Source organism: Pipistrellus kuhlii, unplaced genomic scaffold, assembly GCF_014108245.1.
Source record: "Pipistrellus kuhlii isolate mPipKuh1 unplaced genomic scaffold, mPipKuh1.p scaffold_m20_p_7, whole genome shotgun sequence".
NCBI lineage: Eukaryota > Metazoa > Chordata > Mammalia > Chiroptera > Vespertilionidae > Pipistrellus > Pipistrellus kuhlii.
The window spans coordinates 43,925,743-43,942,929 of NW_023425573.1; the positions used below are offsets into that span (position 1 = coordinate 43,925,743).

The 17,187-nt window shown below is 33.4% G+C and overlaps 1 protein-coding gene across 2 annotated transcripts in view; it reads left to right on the forward strand.

The window, feature by feature from the left end:
* SCN3A (sodium voltage-gated channel alpha subunit 3) overlaps positions 1-17,187 on the forward strand; it is a 119,075-nt gene that overhangs the window by 74,728 nt on the left and 27,160 nt on the right. For both annotated transcript variants that reach the window (XM_045575277.1, XM_045575276.1), the window contains 3 exons: positions 4,560-4,733; positions 5,724-6,080; positions 8,562-9,029. In XM_045575277.1, coding sequence (XP_045431233.1) covers positions 4,560-4,733; positions 5,724-6,080; positions 8,562-9,029 — 999 coding nt within the window. The remainder of the gene's footprint in view (positions 1-4,559; positions 4,734-5,723; positions 6,081-8,561; positions 9,030-17,187) is intronic.

The window sequence follows — 17,187 nt, forward strand, 5'->3', positions numbered from 1 at the left end:
AATACCCATCTACCAGTGCTGTTGTGAAGGTTAAGTGAGGTAATGTGAAAACATTTAGCACTGTGCCTGGCATCTAGCATGTGCTCAATAAACAATTTCCTTCCTCTAACATCTGCTATTAGTCTTTCTTTGAAATACTGATGGAAATTAGCTCTTGTATTTTTCCCAGGATATTGGGATGTTAGGGAAGTTGAACAAATAAAGGAAGAAATTTGTCAGAGTGAGGCAGGAAGTTGAGATTTTATAAAATTCCAATGTTGAAGCAATTAATATGGAAGCACATGATAAGAGAGACTGCATTACAGTATTATCAAATGGAAAAGCACTAGACAAGCACCAAAGCTAAGTCTAAGTCCAAGTGGTCATGCTAAATATCTGGGAGATCCTGAAAAAAGTTGCTTAGATTTTTGCCTGTTTTTCTCATGAGTACAATGTTTTGACTAGATAACTGTTTATGCCCCACTTAGATCTAAAATTCTATAACTTTAGGAGTAACAATGAAGATAATGAGGCAGGGAAACAAGGTAGAAGACTGATAACTGGTAAAACTATTGATAAATAGATGTTAGTGATGGGAAAACAAGGCTCATCAAGATGCAGAGTGTGGATGACAGGAAACAGACTTGAATTAATTATTTCTAACCCTAAGAATAAGAGAATGTGTAAACTGTTTCTACTGGTTGATAGTTCCTTATTATTATTAATAACATAATATTAAAAAAGATTTCATAGTATAATTCATCATATATCTTATTTTATTCCATATATAAACATTTATAGTAAATGTTTATATATAAAAAACTACTATGTATTTCACACATATATAATATAAATATATATTTAATATGTAAGTAAATAAAATATTCCTTACATCATTGGTACTTAGCTGGCTTTTGACCACATTATATACCTTGGATAGTTCCATTTCATATTTTGTGGGGTTTAAAGTTTGCTCATTAAAATAAATTTAGAATTTCAAATGACTACACACAGCATAACAGCATAGAGGTTTGAGTTGATTTGGTTAATATAAGAATGTCCCATAAAAAAATTACACAACTTTTAGTCTTTACTTAGATCAATATGTTCCTTTTTCATCCTATTTCTGGGGCATATAAAAATTATATCACTCCTCTGCTGGTTGGGCTGATTAAATTCGAGTATCAAGAGACTTCAAATTGCTATTGAGTTTCTCTAAGATGCTCTATTTTTGTTTTGGTTTTTATTGTGTTTTGATCATTACTCCAGAAATCCTTGTATCAATCATAGTAGGTTAGACAACCTCTGCCTCACACAAACATTTCCACTAACTTGTAACTATTTTTCCAGGGAATATAGACAAAGATTTGTAGTTCTTAAAGAGTTGTGGTTACTTTTATTACTATAACTCTCATTGTAACCAGTGATTAAGGTTCCATGATATATCCTTAATCTCCTAAACCTGGAAGGGAACTCAGATAATGGTACCTGCTCTAAGGATCTTACAGGTTGTTTGAAAATATAAAATCCTAAAGAAACACAATTAACTAAATTATTTTAGTTAAATGATATGTTATAGAATGGAAATTTAAAATTTTACGACAGGAATATAACACTTTAAAGGAAAAATAATGACTCCTATTTATTGAAAGATAAAATACTTACAAGCCAAATCTTAGAATTCACCTGGGATACCTCTTGCATGGAGTGTTATTTTTCTAACTAACTCCTTTCCTGGTATGGTATAATATAATAAAATAATCCCTTGTCATCTCCAACTTGTAGTAGGGCTCTTATCCTATATAATCTTATATGATAAAGAGGTAATATTCAAATTTATTGTCACACCCTCATAAGATGGCTGCCTAGGACCAGGCCAGCAGGGGGGTTAGTGAGGAACCACCAAATGACTGAACAAGCAGGCTGTGTGAGACAACCTGGTCCACAGTGGGGTTAGTGAGGGAAGACCAAACGACTGAGCAGTAGGCTGTGTGGGGTGCAAGGCTGGCAGGGGGGATGTGAGGGTGACCACCACCCAGCAGGGGCAGTTGGGGGTGACCAGGCCTGCAGGGGGGCAGTTGGGGGCAATTAGGCTGGTGGGAGGGCAGTGAGGGGTGACTAGGCCAGCAGGAGGGGGAAGTTTGGAGTGACCAGACCAGCAGTGTGGGGGCGGGGGGGCAGTTAGGGTCAACCAGGCCAGCAGAGGGAGCCAGTTGGGGGCGACCAAGCTGGCAGGGGGCGCAGTAAAGGGTGACCAGGCTGGTGGGGGTGGGGGGAAGCAGTTAGGGGCGATCAAGCCAGCATGCAGAGGCAGTAAAGGGCAATCAGGCCAGTGGGGGTAGGGGGCAGTTAGGGGCAACCAGGCAGGAGGGGAGCGGTTAGGAGCCAGTGGTCCAGGATTGTGAGAGGGATGTTCAAGGGGTCCCAGATTAGAGAGGTTACAGGCTGGGCTGAGGGAACCCCCAATGCATGAATTTCATGCACTGGGCCTCTAGTATAACAATAATCATGTGTATACCAACTTCTGAATAAAAGTTGCAAAGTTATACAATATGATAGAAGTCTGAGAATTTTAGACACAGATCTGATCAATCATCTCAATAAATATCATCTGACAGATGAGGGAAATAAAAATCACAAATGTCAAAATGTTTCACCATTTTTAAAATATATTTCAACTTCTAAAACAAACAAACAAAAAAATCAACTACAACAAATATTTAAAGTGCAGTGGGTGGTGGCCACGGTACAGGCAGCAGAGGGCCCTGGCTGTGGTGGCGGTGGGTGGGGGCTGGGCCACGGCCCTTGTATGAATTTTGTGCATCAGGCCTTGTGTGTGTGTGTGTGTGTGTGTGTGTGTGTGTGTGTGTGTGTGGCCATAGCCTTGTACATATCTAGAGATTACCAGTTCTTTCTTTTGTTAGCATTTTTTGAGGGAGTTTTAAAATTATGTAAACATGGGCATCATAATCAGTGTCCTTGGTTGACCTCAGCTAGAATGAGGAAGACTTTCTAAAAATTATTATTCACTGACAATGCTAAACCTAGACTAAAATGTACCAAATATGCTAAACCTAGACTAAAATGTACCAAAAACAATCCTATTGGCTTTTAGAGCCTAAACTGAAAACATTTAGAGCTATAAACGATGTGATTTTAAATTTCAAATTAAAATGTTACTATTAAAGAGAAGTGTCACATTGAGATTAAATTTTAGATGAAAGAATGTAAGTTTAAGATATAGGTTTTTATAATGCGTGATATCTTCTAGTTTCTTCAGAAGAACTAAAAAGATCACCTTATGATTTTCTATAGAAAGAGATATTTGTAGTTCACTTACCTAGATAGCTTCTTACTCTTTCCCGGGTAGTTCAATATATTTCTATTAGTAAGCTGCCTATTTCAAATAGTAGCTGCTTCTGAAGCTTTACATAAGAAATGCTATATGTATAAATCAGAACTTATTTTAGATTCAACAGGGGCAAAATAACCATGGTGAGTCATTCCATAAAATGAAAAAATAATCATATTTCAATGTGCACTTCACAATATGAGCGGGTTTTCATGTATCAAGCTCGCCTGAAGTACATTTGAGTGAATAAATGATGAAATGGAGATTTTTTTTTCCGAATGGGTACTTTTTTTAGGTCTTACTGTGATTGGGAAGATGAGATATTAGCTCCACTTATATATTAGTAAGAGTAAATATTTTTAATTAATATGATGTTTTAGGAAATAATCTTGATAATATTATTTTGACAGAGTTTCTCCAAGGTAAAGGCTAACTTACCTTGGTAAATAGTAAGTTTTACTTCACAGTCCTAAAATACAGCTTTTACTTATAGTTATTTAAGAGAATTGCCTTAAAAGATTTTTTATTTTGCAAGAATAATTTCATAACTCTTTGTGTCCTTGGGCCTCTTTGCCTATGGTTTTGAGTTAAGAGATAAATTTTCAGTTTGGTTTATTGTTATTCTTTCTATTGTCAAATGGACTTTAATGTAACCACTCAGATAACTTATTAATCTTAATTATGGATATATGCATACTGAGGATATGCTCCTACTGCTTTAATGAAATCTGCAGTTCCTTGTTCTATTAATTATTAATCTCAATTCTGAGGCATGCACCCAGAGATCATTATTATAAAACATTTGTGGCACACTCTTTCAGGAAGTTTTCAGGAATTTTGATAAAATCATAGAAATAAGACATTTATTTAAAAAAAACAAAAATCATGAACGAATTATGTTTTTTACTAAATTTAAAATATTTTTTGTGTAACCTCCAATAACATATAGATTTGTTTCCTAATGTACAAATACTAAATATATATTCAAATCATATATATATATATATATATATATATATATGATTATAGAAGCATAGCGTACCAAAAATAGCAACAATTCCATAGCTGTTATTTAGTATCAAATTTAAAATGTGAATGATGAAATGTTTCAAAATCAGCATTTCCCTGAAAATCTATCAAATTTGTTAAATAAAACAAATCTACTTAAAATACTCCTCTGAAATAAAATGCTAAGCTTGTATCAAATTGTCACATTTCTTTACTGTAGGTCTTCACTGGGATCTTCACAGCAGAAATGGTTCTCAAGCTCATTGCCATGGATCCCTACTATTATTTCCAAGAGGGATGGAATATCTTCGACGGCATTATTGTCAGTCTCAGTTTGATGGAGCTTGGCCTGTCCAGTGTGGAGGGATTGTCTGTACTGAGATCATTCAGACTGGTATCTGCACACAGACTATTTATATGTTCTTTTTCATTAACAGAACATTTATTCTGAAAGTGAATCAAAATGTATTTCTAAAATATTTACTTTGAATTTTAAATTTATCCCAATACGTGTGGCAGTCTATGGAAATATATAAATGTTCTCTTTAAAATTAAGTGTGACTGTTTTTCTAAGAATGATAAAAATGGTTGAAACATTTCATAATGATTAACTATGTAGGGCACATCTAACAACACATGTGCTTCTAAAATTATGTTTTAAATTCCTTAACTTCTTTTTGCTTTAAAGTCTATAAAAATGCAAATAGAAACTTTAGGTCCCAATTAATCTTAGCTTTTTATCAACCTTATATTAGTGGGAGCTACATTAAAGGTACATGTAGAAAAATATTTGATAGCATCAGCACTTTAAACAATAGTAAAGCAAACTTTTTGAGGTCAGCTAAAAATCTTTTGAAAAATATGTAAAATTTTGTTAAAAATTAAGTAAAATGTGTATTTTTTCAAGTGCAAAGAGAGCTTTCTATAAGTATTTTTTTTATCAAAGTAGTTTATTTTACAAATGTGCATTAAGATCCGTATTTTTTACTCTCAAAAATATAGTATGAGGATGATATTAGTTTGCTAAATTTATAATGTCTTTAATAAAAATATTAATGTTTTCATAGTATCTGTTGATAAATCAGAAATGTTTTATTTATAACATCTGAAATATTATACACACACACACACACACACACACATATATATATATATATATTTTTACTTTTGCATTTAAATTATATCATGATTCGATTTGCAATTCCAATATTATTAACACTCTTTTCTGGATTTGAGTTTGTTTTGTATGTCTTGAGATTTTTATATCCAAACTTGTATCCCACAGAGCTGGTCTATAATATAGTACACTAATTAAATGATGTTTAACTAACTTCAACAATTGCATTGTGATTACTGCTAAGAGTAGCTTTTCACTTGATTGCAGCTTCGTGTTTTCAAGTTGGCAAAATCCTGGCCCACCCTGAACATGCTAATTAAGATCATCGGCAATTCAGTGGGGGCCCTGGGGAACCTCACCTTGGTGTTGGCCATCATCGTCTTCATCTTTGCTGTGGTCGGCATGCAGCTCTTTGGCAAGAGCTACAAAGAATGTGTCTGCAAGATCTCCAGCGACTGTCAACTTCCGCGCTGGCACATGCATGACTTCTTCCACTCCTTCCTGATTGTGTTCCGTGTGCTGTGTGGAGAGTGGATAGAGACCATGTGGGACTGCATGGAGGTCGCCGGCCAAACCATGTGCCTTATTGTTTTCATGTTGGTCATGGTTATTGGAAACCTCGTGGTACGTATGCATTGCAAATATTCATAATGAGAGCAGACCAGCCAGCATGGCTCAGTGGCTCAGTGGTTGAGCATCAACCTATGAACCAAGAGATCACGGTTCCATTCCCAGTCAGGGCACATACCTGGGTTGCAGGCTCAAATCCCAGTGTGGAGCATGCAAGAGGCAGTCAATCTTGATGTTTCTATCTCTCTCTCCCTCATTCTCCTCTGAAATCAATAAAAATATATTATTTAAAAAATTAAAAAAAAATAAGATTAGACAGTAGCTAGGAAGATAGGCTGACACTGTAGACATATCTCTGGTTTTTCATCAATGACTTAGACTCAGATCCCAGTGCTGGCACTCTAAGCATGGGCCAGTTACTTAACTGCTCAAGTTTCCAAACTATGAAACTATAATGAAAAACTGAAATATTGTGAATGCTATGATGATGATGTCTATCTGATGTGGTGTGTTTTTTTTTTTGGGGGGGGGGTAGGAAACATTAGTTTTTTTCTTCAAATAAATGTTTTTATAATTAAGATTAGCTTTATCATAATATTTTATAGCCTGAATTATTTTATCATAATATTACTTTGATAAAATAATAATCTCCAATATTAAAAATACATCTACTCTATATTGAAACTGCTCTTTATAAGTTCAGAGTTCATATTGTTTGCTTACTAAAAGGCATAAGTTAGCCGAAACTGGTTTGGCTCAATGGATAGAGTGTCCGCTGCGGACTGAAAGGTCCCAGGTTTGATTCCGGTCAAGGGCATGTACATTGGTTGCAGGCACATCCCCAGAAGGTGTGCAGGAGGCAGCTGGTCAGTGTTTCTCTCTCATTGATCAATGTTTCTGGCTCTCTATCCCTCTCCCTTCCTCTCTGTAAAAAAATCAATAAAAATATATTTTAAAGGCATAGGTTTCACAGTACAAAATTTTGAAGACAAATTTCAATGAAATAGAGCATTATACTAGTATTTTTAACTATGTATTGTAATTATTGGAAGGGACTAAATATATTCTTCTCTGTATGTGCTTTCTAAAAGGAAAATAAATTACTATAGTTTAAGTCACTCATACGAATGGACATTAACTAGACATAAAAGACCTACTTTCAGCTCTGGTTTAAAGCGCACATGTAAAACCACAATTTGTATATTTAGTTTTAATGTTTAAATTTCTCAATCATGTGTAGACAAAGCATTTCTTTATACTGTCACACTGGACTGTTCCATTGAGAGGTGCATTTCAAATGAGAACGCTTAAAATAATGTTGTGGAATACCTTTGAACAAGCAATATTTTCAGAATAATAAATTAAGAAGCTCTATATTCTGAACAAAATCTGATACAGAAATAAGGAAACAAACTGGTATGTTTTTATTTTCATGTGTTTTTCTACCATGTAACTATTTTTTTAACTCAATAACTGCATTTCAGGCTAAAAATATTCCTATAAATAAATTTCTTTTTGCATCAGCTATAATTAATTATTCTGTATTAGTCATATTTTATCTGTTAATTAGATAATTTTCCCCATGTATCCCAGAGATACTCTCAGAGATAATATTTCCTCATACTTTCTGTACAAAAAGAGGAAAGAGAAAAGTAATTTATGGCTCTAGCCTATGCCTTGGGATAATTTTAAATTTTTCTCCATCTGTTGAACTATTTGGACACAAATTTCAAAGCATATTTACGGGCGATGTATTTTATAATTTGCATTTAGAAATGTCTACTGCTATAAAATTTTGTGGCCATTGGACAAAGGAATGTACATTTCAAGTATATTGTTTTAACATATTACTAGACTATTAAATAAATAAATTCATTATTTAAACACAAAACTAGACATTCCCTAAACAAACTGGTAAAATGAAGTAAAATGATTAAAATGAAAATGTCTTATTTTTTTCTCATTGAGCTAAAACATAAAAATGGGATTTATCTTTCATTGGCAACCCTGAGTAGACACAATTTAAATATTAGAAGCTCTAGATTCCCATTTTCCTCAGTAGGAAATAGATAGAGCCTGTTTTTCCATTTTGCCCTTATAGCAGATAGATGTCAGATCCTTTTATTTATTTATTTATTTATTTATTTATTTATTTTAAAAAATATATTTTATTGATTTTTCAGAGAGGAAGAGAGAGGGATAGTTAGAAACATCGATGAGAGAGAATCGTCAATCAACTGCCTCTTGCACAACCCCTACTGGGGATGTGCCCACAATCAAGGTACATGCCCTGGACCAGAATCGAACCTGGGACCTTCAGTCCGCAGGCCAACGCTCTATCCACTGAGCCAAACCGGTTTCGGCAATGTCAGGTCCTTTTAAGTAGTGTGTAATTAAGACATGGTGTCTAAAATACAGTAAGCAAAGTAGAAGCATTTGATGAATTAATTTTAGCAAAGATCTATGAGTGTCCTATTTAAGCTATTATATTTGTGCATATTTCAATATTAATGTAATAATTTTTTTTTCTCTTAGGTTCTGAACCTCTTTCTGGCCTTGTTGCTGAGTTCATTTAGCTCTGACAACCTTGCTGCTACTGATGATGATAATGAAATGAACAATCTCCAGATTGCAGTAGGAAGGATGCAAAAGGGAATTGATTATGTGAAAAGTAAGATACAGGACTGTTTCCGAAAAACCTTTTTTAGAAAGCCAAAAGTTCTAGAAATCCAGGAAGGCAACAAAATAGACAGCTGCATGTCCAATAATACTGCAATTGAAATAAGCAAAGAGCTTAATTATCTAAAAGATGGGAATGGAACCACCAGCGGTGTAGGCACTGGAAGCAGTGTTGAAAAATATGTAATCGATGAAAATGATATGTCCTTCATAAACAACCCCAGCCTCACTGTAACAGTGCCAATTGCTGTTGGAGAGTCTGATTTCGAAAACTTAAATACTGAGGAGTTCAGCAGTGAGTCTGAACTGGAAGAAAGCAAAGAGGTAAGAATGCTTTTAAACTGCATGTTGTATTTCTTTTAATAACCAGGCAATATGATTACTTAGTATTCTTACTGTGTTTATGTTACTTAAAAGTATATTGGAAGCTATAAAGGGTAAAATTTGAAAAGTACAAACTATTTTTATTGGGAAGTTCAATCATAGAAATTACAAATTTTCATAGAAAATGTTCATTTTGAATAGTTAGCATTTATTTTCCTGATAGTTTGAAAGTCCGATTTAAAAATATGGTCTAACATCTAATATGTTCTATTCTGTACTAATTATGCTCTGTAGAAAAATCAAGGAACCATATTTTATTGATCATTGTGAAAGTGTCATCTCCTTACTTTCTATAATATATTAAGGTTTGCTACAATTTGTTTTAATGTGAAAGTTTTTATAGTTTTTGTTCACCTCTGAAAGTTTTTTTTTTTGCCTATGATACCGTGTTATTCATTTATGAAAGAGTTGTACATATTAGAAAACTACAAATAGCACTGATAATATTTTGCTCAGTCAGCAATAAGCAAATCTATAAGGTCTTCCAGATGAACTTGAAAATACTAAGAACTACTTAGAAAAGCTTTACTTGAAGACTATAATTAAGTTATAAATTGAAAAGCTGCTTTTACTATCATATTACTAGTTATTTAAAAGAAAAGAAGGGAATTTTTACCATTTCATGATAAGAATTCATAGGATATCGTAATAGTAGTTTATTGGTATTAATTCTGCAATACTGTGTTGTGAGAACAGTATTAAAATTTTTACCATTACTTATTTGTGAACTTCTGATATACCAGTAAGAAGTAAGTCTAGCATGGAGTTATAAAAGAAAGTTTTAGTTAGAGGGCGTAATACTGAAACCTTAGGAATCAGATCAGTGTAGTCTGATTTTGTGGGCATATTTCATAACCTTCTTTCTTAAATACAGTAACAACTGAATTCGTATAAGTAATAAGTAGTTGACAATATCACAACTGGTAGCTCTCTGATCTTTTTTTAGGCATTTCATAACTGCTGATATATAATAGTAAGTTTGAAAATATTTTGGGAAAAGTAAAAATACACATTAAATGATGCATGAGATTTTTTTCTCTGAATTTCACTCAAAGTCAACTTAGTGAGTTCAATTCTAATCTATATGTTGCTCATTCTAGTAAAATAAGAAGTTAATTCTAATTTTTCATCTGATATTGATTTAAGAGGAGACAACAATGAATTAACAAACATGTATTGAATACTTTTATTAACTTAGCATTCTGCTGGATACTATGAGTAAGAAAAAATTAAAGGAGAGCTGCATAGCATAACCCCCTTGTAGAAAACCTGAACATCTTTGGGGAAGCTAACACTAACTCACAAAATACAATAAATAAAGACATTAAAAGGATTAATCCAAAAAGAAAAGAAAAAGGATTAATCCTATAGCACTGAATATAAGGGCATGTGTATTGAGAACAGCAAGAACATAGTAAGTTACTAAATGGAAGAGATAAAACTAAAACAAACCTCAAAGTCTGGGTCAAATAGCAAAAACCTACTAAACAATAGACAGAATTGAGAGTGAGTTTAATATTAATGCGATATAGTGAAACAATCGCCATATATAAGGAAATAAAGTATGGTTGAGAAGTTAGTGGAAAATATTTTTGAATGGGTTAGTTCCAGATTGCTCAGTCGTTGAAGTAAGTCGATGAGTTTGAATTGGCTGCATAGGCAATAAGAAGCTGTCTATATTGAAGCAAGGGAAAACCAACAGAGAAATGATACTTTAGGAAATTTTATTTGATATCAATGAGTTAAACAGTTTAGAGTGAGGGATAAGCGGGGTTACGGTGGGGAATGTAGTAACAATCATTTGATAGCAATGAGGTGAGATTCCTGAGAAGGCGAGTAAGTGTGGGGATTTGACAAGCCCAATAAAAAATCTGGAAAATTGGAAAAATGATAATGCCAATGTCTAAAACTCTTTGTGGAAAAGATCACCAGATTTATATGGGAAGAGAAGGCATGTCATCATGATATGCTGAAGTAGAAGTGACAGTGTTTGGAACCAGAGCTTGGGTGAGAGCTTAGGGTTTAAAAATAGCTTCACAAATGCAGATTCATAATTATCTGATCCCTTGAAATTAGAGGAGCTCACCAAAGAAGTAAGTATACAGAAAAAAATGCGAAAAGACAATGGACAAGACTAGCTTGAGGTCAAGAAGAGCTAGAAAAGCCACAGAGCTGGAGACACTTTTGCTACATTAATACCATAGGTTTATCACCTTGGCACTGTGAAAACTAAATATCTTGAAACAGTTGGTTTCCATAATACTTCAAAAAACTCTGTAATGTATGCAGATATCTAAATGATTGCTTGGAAGAATAGAAGAATACTACCTCACTGTAATGTCTTTTTAGTGGCTAAAAAATGATAAATTTGTAATAAATAGGATACAATATCTTCATTATCAAATCCTAGAAAAGATTTTGTTATCAGAACAAAAATTTCTTTATTGGGTGACTTTTTAAATAATCATTCTCTCTTCTTTCGAGCTAATTTTGGGTACATGTAATCTAATTATAGAATGTAATGAAATTGTTTAAAATATACAGATAATAAGGTGGGAAAATGAATCAAAGTAAATATACAATTAAATACTTTTACAGTTACAATAAAATGGCAAAGTATTTTGTGCAGTAAAATTAAATTCAACAATAAATTTTATGTAATGGTTTTTAAAACTATTACAAAAAAAATCCCTGAATAGGTAACAGGGCAATCAATTTCCATATATGCTCACACAAAAATTAAAAGTACACTTTTTTTTAAAGCAAAAATCAGCATGTTCTATCATTATAGAAAAGATTTAAGTAAATTTCAGCAAAGTTCAGTTTTGATTTGAAACTTCTGAAAACTGCTGACATTGAACATATTCCAGGAGCACATTAATGTTAGCTGTGTTCTTTTTTTTAGTAATTATAATGCACATGCACACACACACACACACACACACACACACACACACACCATATTCTTAAAGTGATATTTTGACTCATGCTTCTTAGTTGTTGTTTTTTTTTTTACCACAAGTAGGAAAAGAGCATTGAGCTGTGCTTTGGAGAGCACAGTATCTTATCTCTTTGCTGACAAAGTGAGAAAACATACAAGCTAGACCCAGCAGTGATACATTTATCACAGAAGAAGAAAAAAAAGGAAGAGGAAAAAAAATTTTCAATTCATTTCTGCTTTAGGAAGAGGCAGTAAATTAATCATTAATGTGGAAGATGTATAAAACCTATAAAGCCTATCTAATCAACTCCTAATGATTTTCATAATAAACCATCTAGCTGGGGAGAAAATTTTAGAGAGAGAAGTTTTTAGAGATAAAAAATGAATCATTGTTATTATATATTACCTGATATATTATGTATATACTGTATTCATCTATATGGATCACTAACATAAATAGTCTGGTATGAAAATAAATATAAAGCTTTGCATGAAAAAATGTAAGAGAATTTAAGGTACAGATTTCAAAATAGTGATCTTTTTCTTTTTGAATAATTTGGAATTATACAAATATTGTGACAAGATATAACATTTAATTTTCTTCATTTTTATCTTTTTTAAAGTTTCCATAATCATGATTTATTTGAATTTTTATATAAGTAGCAATTTTGACAATTTTGTCCGTGAAAGGTTTCATTGTCTTCCTAGATAAAGGATATAGAATAAATGCTCTTAAGAATCATATTTGAAGTTGAATTCCAAAGCACAATCTAGCATTATCCTGCTGTAACCTTCACTGCTTACCGTTCTTACTTCTCACAGGGGTAAAATCGAGCGGGAGCCATCAAGAATGCAGCTCTGGGGTTTTTTAACCAGCCAGAAACTCGTGCCACCACTTTTACCCAGGTTACCCAAGCAAGTGTACAATTATTTTCTAAGTGAATCTTGACTGGCCTGCATGCTACTCAGCTATGTTCCTTCCCCTGCCATGGCAAGGAACTGCTAGACATGCTCAGCTGCTCTGCTGAATCGTGTGACACATCGCAGCATGGTCAGCTACATGGGCAGTCCCAACATCATATCTGGTTCTGCTAATGAGTTTTCCAGTTAGTCTTTTTCCCCTTTAAAAGCAATAATTGCATGATCATAGGATTTATATCTATTTTAAAACACGATAGGAATGTTTAAAGTTCAAGATAGTCAAGAACTTGAGGGCATGCATTTTTTTTTTATTTACCTGCTTTTATTTCATTAAAATAAGACCACAATTTTTTGTTGTTGATTCAGCCCTTATAAGTAAATTGTATCACCAAAATGAGACTCACATAGATGTGTAAATAGTGCTTCCGTTTTCAGACATGTAAATATAATTTCCAATCTATCCAACCCATGCACTCCAAATGGAAATATTTTTTTTCATGTATTTTGGGGAAAGGTCTTTTAAAAGAAGAGTAGTGTGATCACAAGTTTTTGGATATGAAGGGCCATAGTCTGTATGCATTTGGGCACTACATATCTTGGATTTTATGTAGTTTAGAAAAGTTGTTAAATCATATGTCTGCAAAACCTAAGTGATCACTGTAAAGTACTTAAAAGAAGGAAAACATCATTATATGGGGTAGAAAAAAGTTCCTGGTGACTTGATCATTAATTGGTCCATTTTTAAAAAATTTCCCTGACCTACAATAATTTCTCCCTAAAATGTTCTACCCAAAACTGAGCAGGCAAAAAAAAAAAAAAAAAAAAAAAAAAAAAAAAAAAAAAAAAAAAAAAAGTTGGAAAATTTCCTACTTTTGAATATTAATTATAGTTTTATAAAGAGTAAAGGGCATCTTCCAAAATTACTGTAGGTTTGAGGATTAATGTCTAGCTTATTCTCTTGACTCAACTTTTTCTTGTTGATACCACTGCTTATTGGAGCCTGAGTGAGGGTTCTGGGAAGGAAATTATAAAGCAAAAGTAAGAAGTTCATGAATATTGGCAATTTTCAAGGCTCTTGGTGAAAAATGATATCTAAGTAGAGTTTAGGGTTGTTTCTAGGTTTAATTTATAAATACTTTCTTATTCTTTAGGGATAACTGATAATTAGTTGTAGAATGCAACAAATTCAGAAATAAGATTATTAGTGAAAAAATAGGGGGGGAAATCATCCCTGGTTATTTATGTAATTTTTTTAATGTAAAAATGACTTTAGCCTTAACCGGTTTGGCTCAGTGAATAGAGCTTTGGCCTGCGGACTCAAGGGACCCAGGTTCGATTCCGGTCAAGGGCATGTACCTCGGTTGTGGGTACATTCCCAGGAAGGGATGTGTAGGAGGCAGCTGATCGATGTTTCTCATCGATGTTTCTAACTCTATCCTCCCTTCTTCTCTGCAAAAATCAATAATATATATATTTTTTTTTAATAAAAAAATGATTTTAGTCATGCTTTTTGTGAATCTGAGTGTGAGGAATCTCTTACAGAGGCACAGATGGGTGTGTGAATAGCCATTTTAAACCCCTTAGAGAACTGTTTTGGTGCTGAAATTACTCAATGAAGGCTGGTTTAGATGGTAATTTTTGTATATCTTCTCAAGATAAACCAGCCTTTTCTTCTGCTTTCTGAATGCCCTTTACCTTACTCTTCAATTACCACATAATTGTTTTCAGTTTCATATATTATGTCCTTAATAAGGCTACTTTAAGATAAAAGGAGTACAGAGGGCATTGCATATCTTAAATATGTTGAGGCCAAACCAAATACAAGTGATTTATATTTTTAACCATTCAATAAATGGTCCATCAAAGAGAAGTATTGGTTTTAGTTGTGTAATTCCTGTCTTGAATAAGCAACCCAATGGTCTCAACTATGTGGCTACCTGTTCTTCAAGTGAAATGTCCTCAGTCAAGATATGGATACGCATATCCAAAAGATCAGACTAAGGCCCTGATAGTATGTCTGACCAAACAATTTTCCTCTTCTACTTGCAAGACAAAACCCAGAAGCTCTGAGATCAATGGCTAGATTTTAAAGGCAATCTGTAATGGCTGAATCTTTTATTTTTGCCTCTTGAATCATACAGCAGTTTGTGAGAGTCAAGCATTTGACAGCTGACTGAAAACAAATGAAATGTGAGCGCATTTCAGTGGAAGTAGGCCAGTTGCTAACATTCTCTTCTATCTCTGAAAGTTAAATTTCATCATTAAATTGGGTAAAAATCAAGAGGAATATTCATCATAAGGGGAGGATTCCTATATAAGTTCATGCTCTCAGGGGGAAAACATGGTCTCATGGCTTTCCTGGGTGCTGATTCTGGTGTTTCTGATGAGTGGTATTTGTAATTCATCTTCCTGAAAACTTCATGTTCAGGTACCATGTCTTTGAGCGCATGGTTCTTGGATCAGCGTGCAGCTTCCACAGCATTGCGCCAGGCTTCTGCTACAGCCAGGCATGTGTTCTGCGGCTGAATTAGGCCTGGAGAATGTTGCATCTAAAAACCTGCTTTCCAGTGTGCATTCGTACAGCCTAAGCCATCATCCCTCTGTAGACTCAGTAATTTCTACAAGGGATGGAAGAGTCTGACCTAAAGTGCCATACAGTATCGGAGGAGCAGGAAGAAAATAGTACAAGAAAACAAGTCTGAGCTTGTACTATGTGGCTTTATATGAAAGCATAAGCATTGCATCATTATGCCTATAGAGCTAATCATGTTTTCAAACTACATCAAAACAAGTATTGATTTTAGTTAGTTAGTACAGTCAACAAGTTCCTTAATATGAAAAAATTCATTTCAGGTTTTCTTTGTTTTTTTTGTTGTTGTTTTGTTTTTATATCGTTGTAGTACCACAGCTATGGCAATATAGAGAAAGTAAGTTCTTCGTATTTATCACCATTCACTTGCTTTTAAATCAGTTACATGTGTTTAAATAGCCATCTGGGACATCATTTGGGTTTGGCCAAGATCAAATGTATTATAAACTACCCTCTACCAGAGTATGAATGTCAAAGTGTTGAACTTAGAAAATGTTTAGATTATGTAGGTAGTTTTCTCAATGTATAGAATTTTAAATGCTTAACTAGTTTTCTGAAGTATAAAACAATGGTTTAAAAACTCAGCAATAAAATTCTTTATGGATCCAGTGAATAGAGCATATAAGGAAGTATATCATAATCGGTAAGTTGTTATAATCTAATGACAGTCTAAGCTTTAATTTGTACATGCAGGTAAATTTCAACTTTTAAAATTTTATGTAGTTGATATAGTTTTATCAACTTTCCTATGGAAAAATTGTGGCCTATGAAGATTATAATATGAATCAGCCTGATTCTTCAATTTAAGAAGAATTAAACTTACAGCAACCTGGATAAGGGAAGGAGCTTCCCACGGGACACTTTTTAGTGAAATGAACACTAACCTACCAATTTTGAAGCTTTGGTGCATGCTGGTCTACAGATCTCTGAACATTCCTTAAGGAGCTTTACAGATTGTAAGTTTAAAGAACTTGTCCTTAGAATCAGAAAACTCCTGGATTACAGTGAAGCGATTCTTGTTGTAAAATAGGTTTGAGAAGAGAAAGCATGCAGGATTTTTTTCTTTTCTTTTTTCAAAACACATGTTATGTCTCACTATACCAAGCAGATAGAGATTAACTAATTCACTACTGAACCTCTTTATATTATGATTTTGAATGCATAGTCTCTAGAGCCACTTAGAAAATTAAAATTATTTGTATCCAAACATGTCAATCACATTCACCAACGTTTATAATCCAAAGACAGTACCATATCAAAAATATGTATAGAGGTCAAAACTTACTAAAGAGTAGATTCAGTTGTCACTCAGATTAGCAGCAACTATTACTGGTGCTGTGAAGAGTTTGCTTTAAATACGTTTGTATTTAAATATAAGACATAATATATAGCAGACAAATATTATGAAAAACAATAAACATCTTAGAATCATATCAACAGTGCTAAGATGAGAAGTGAAGGGTGAGTATATTTCCTAAAGTTTTCAAAGAGGAAAGTACATGTGTATTAATGGGGGTATATACTAGTACATCTATACTATTAATTTCTTCTCTCAGATTTCTTTATTGAGTGTCTGCCAATATTTTAGAGAAACATTTTTGAAATATGTTTTTATCACTAAAATGTTAATTAAATAATTCTTATTA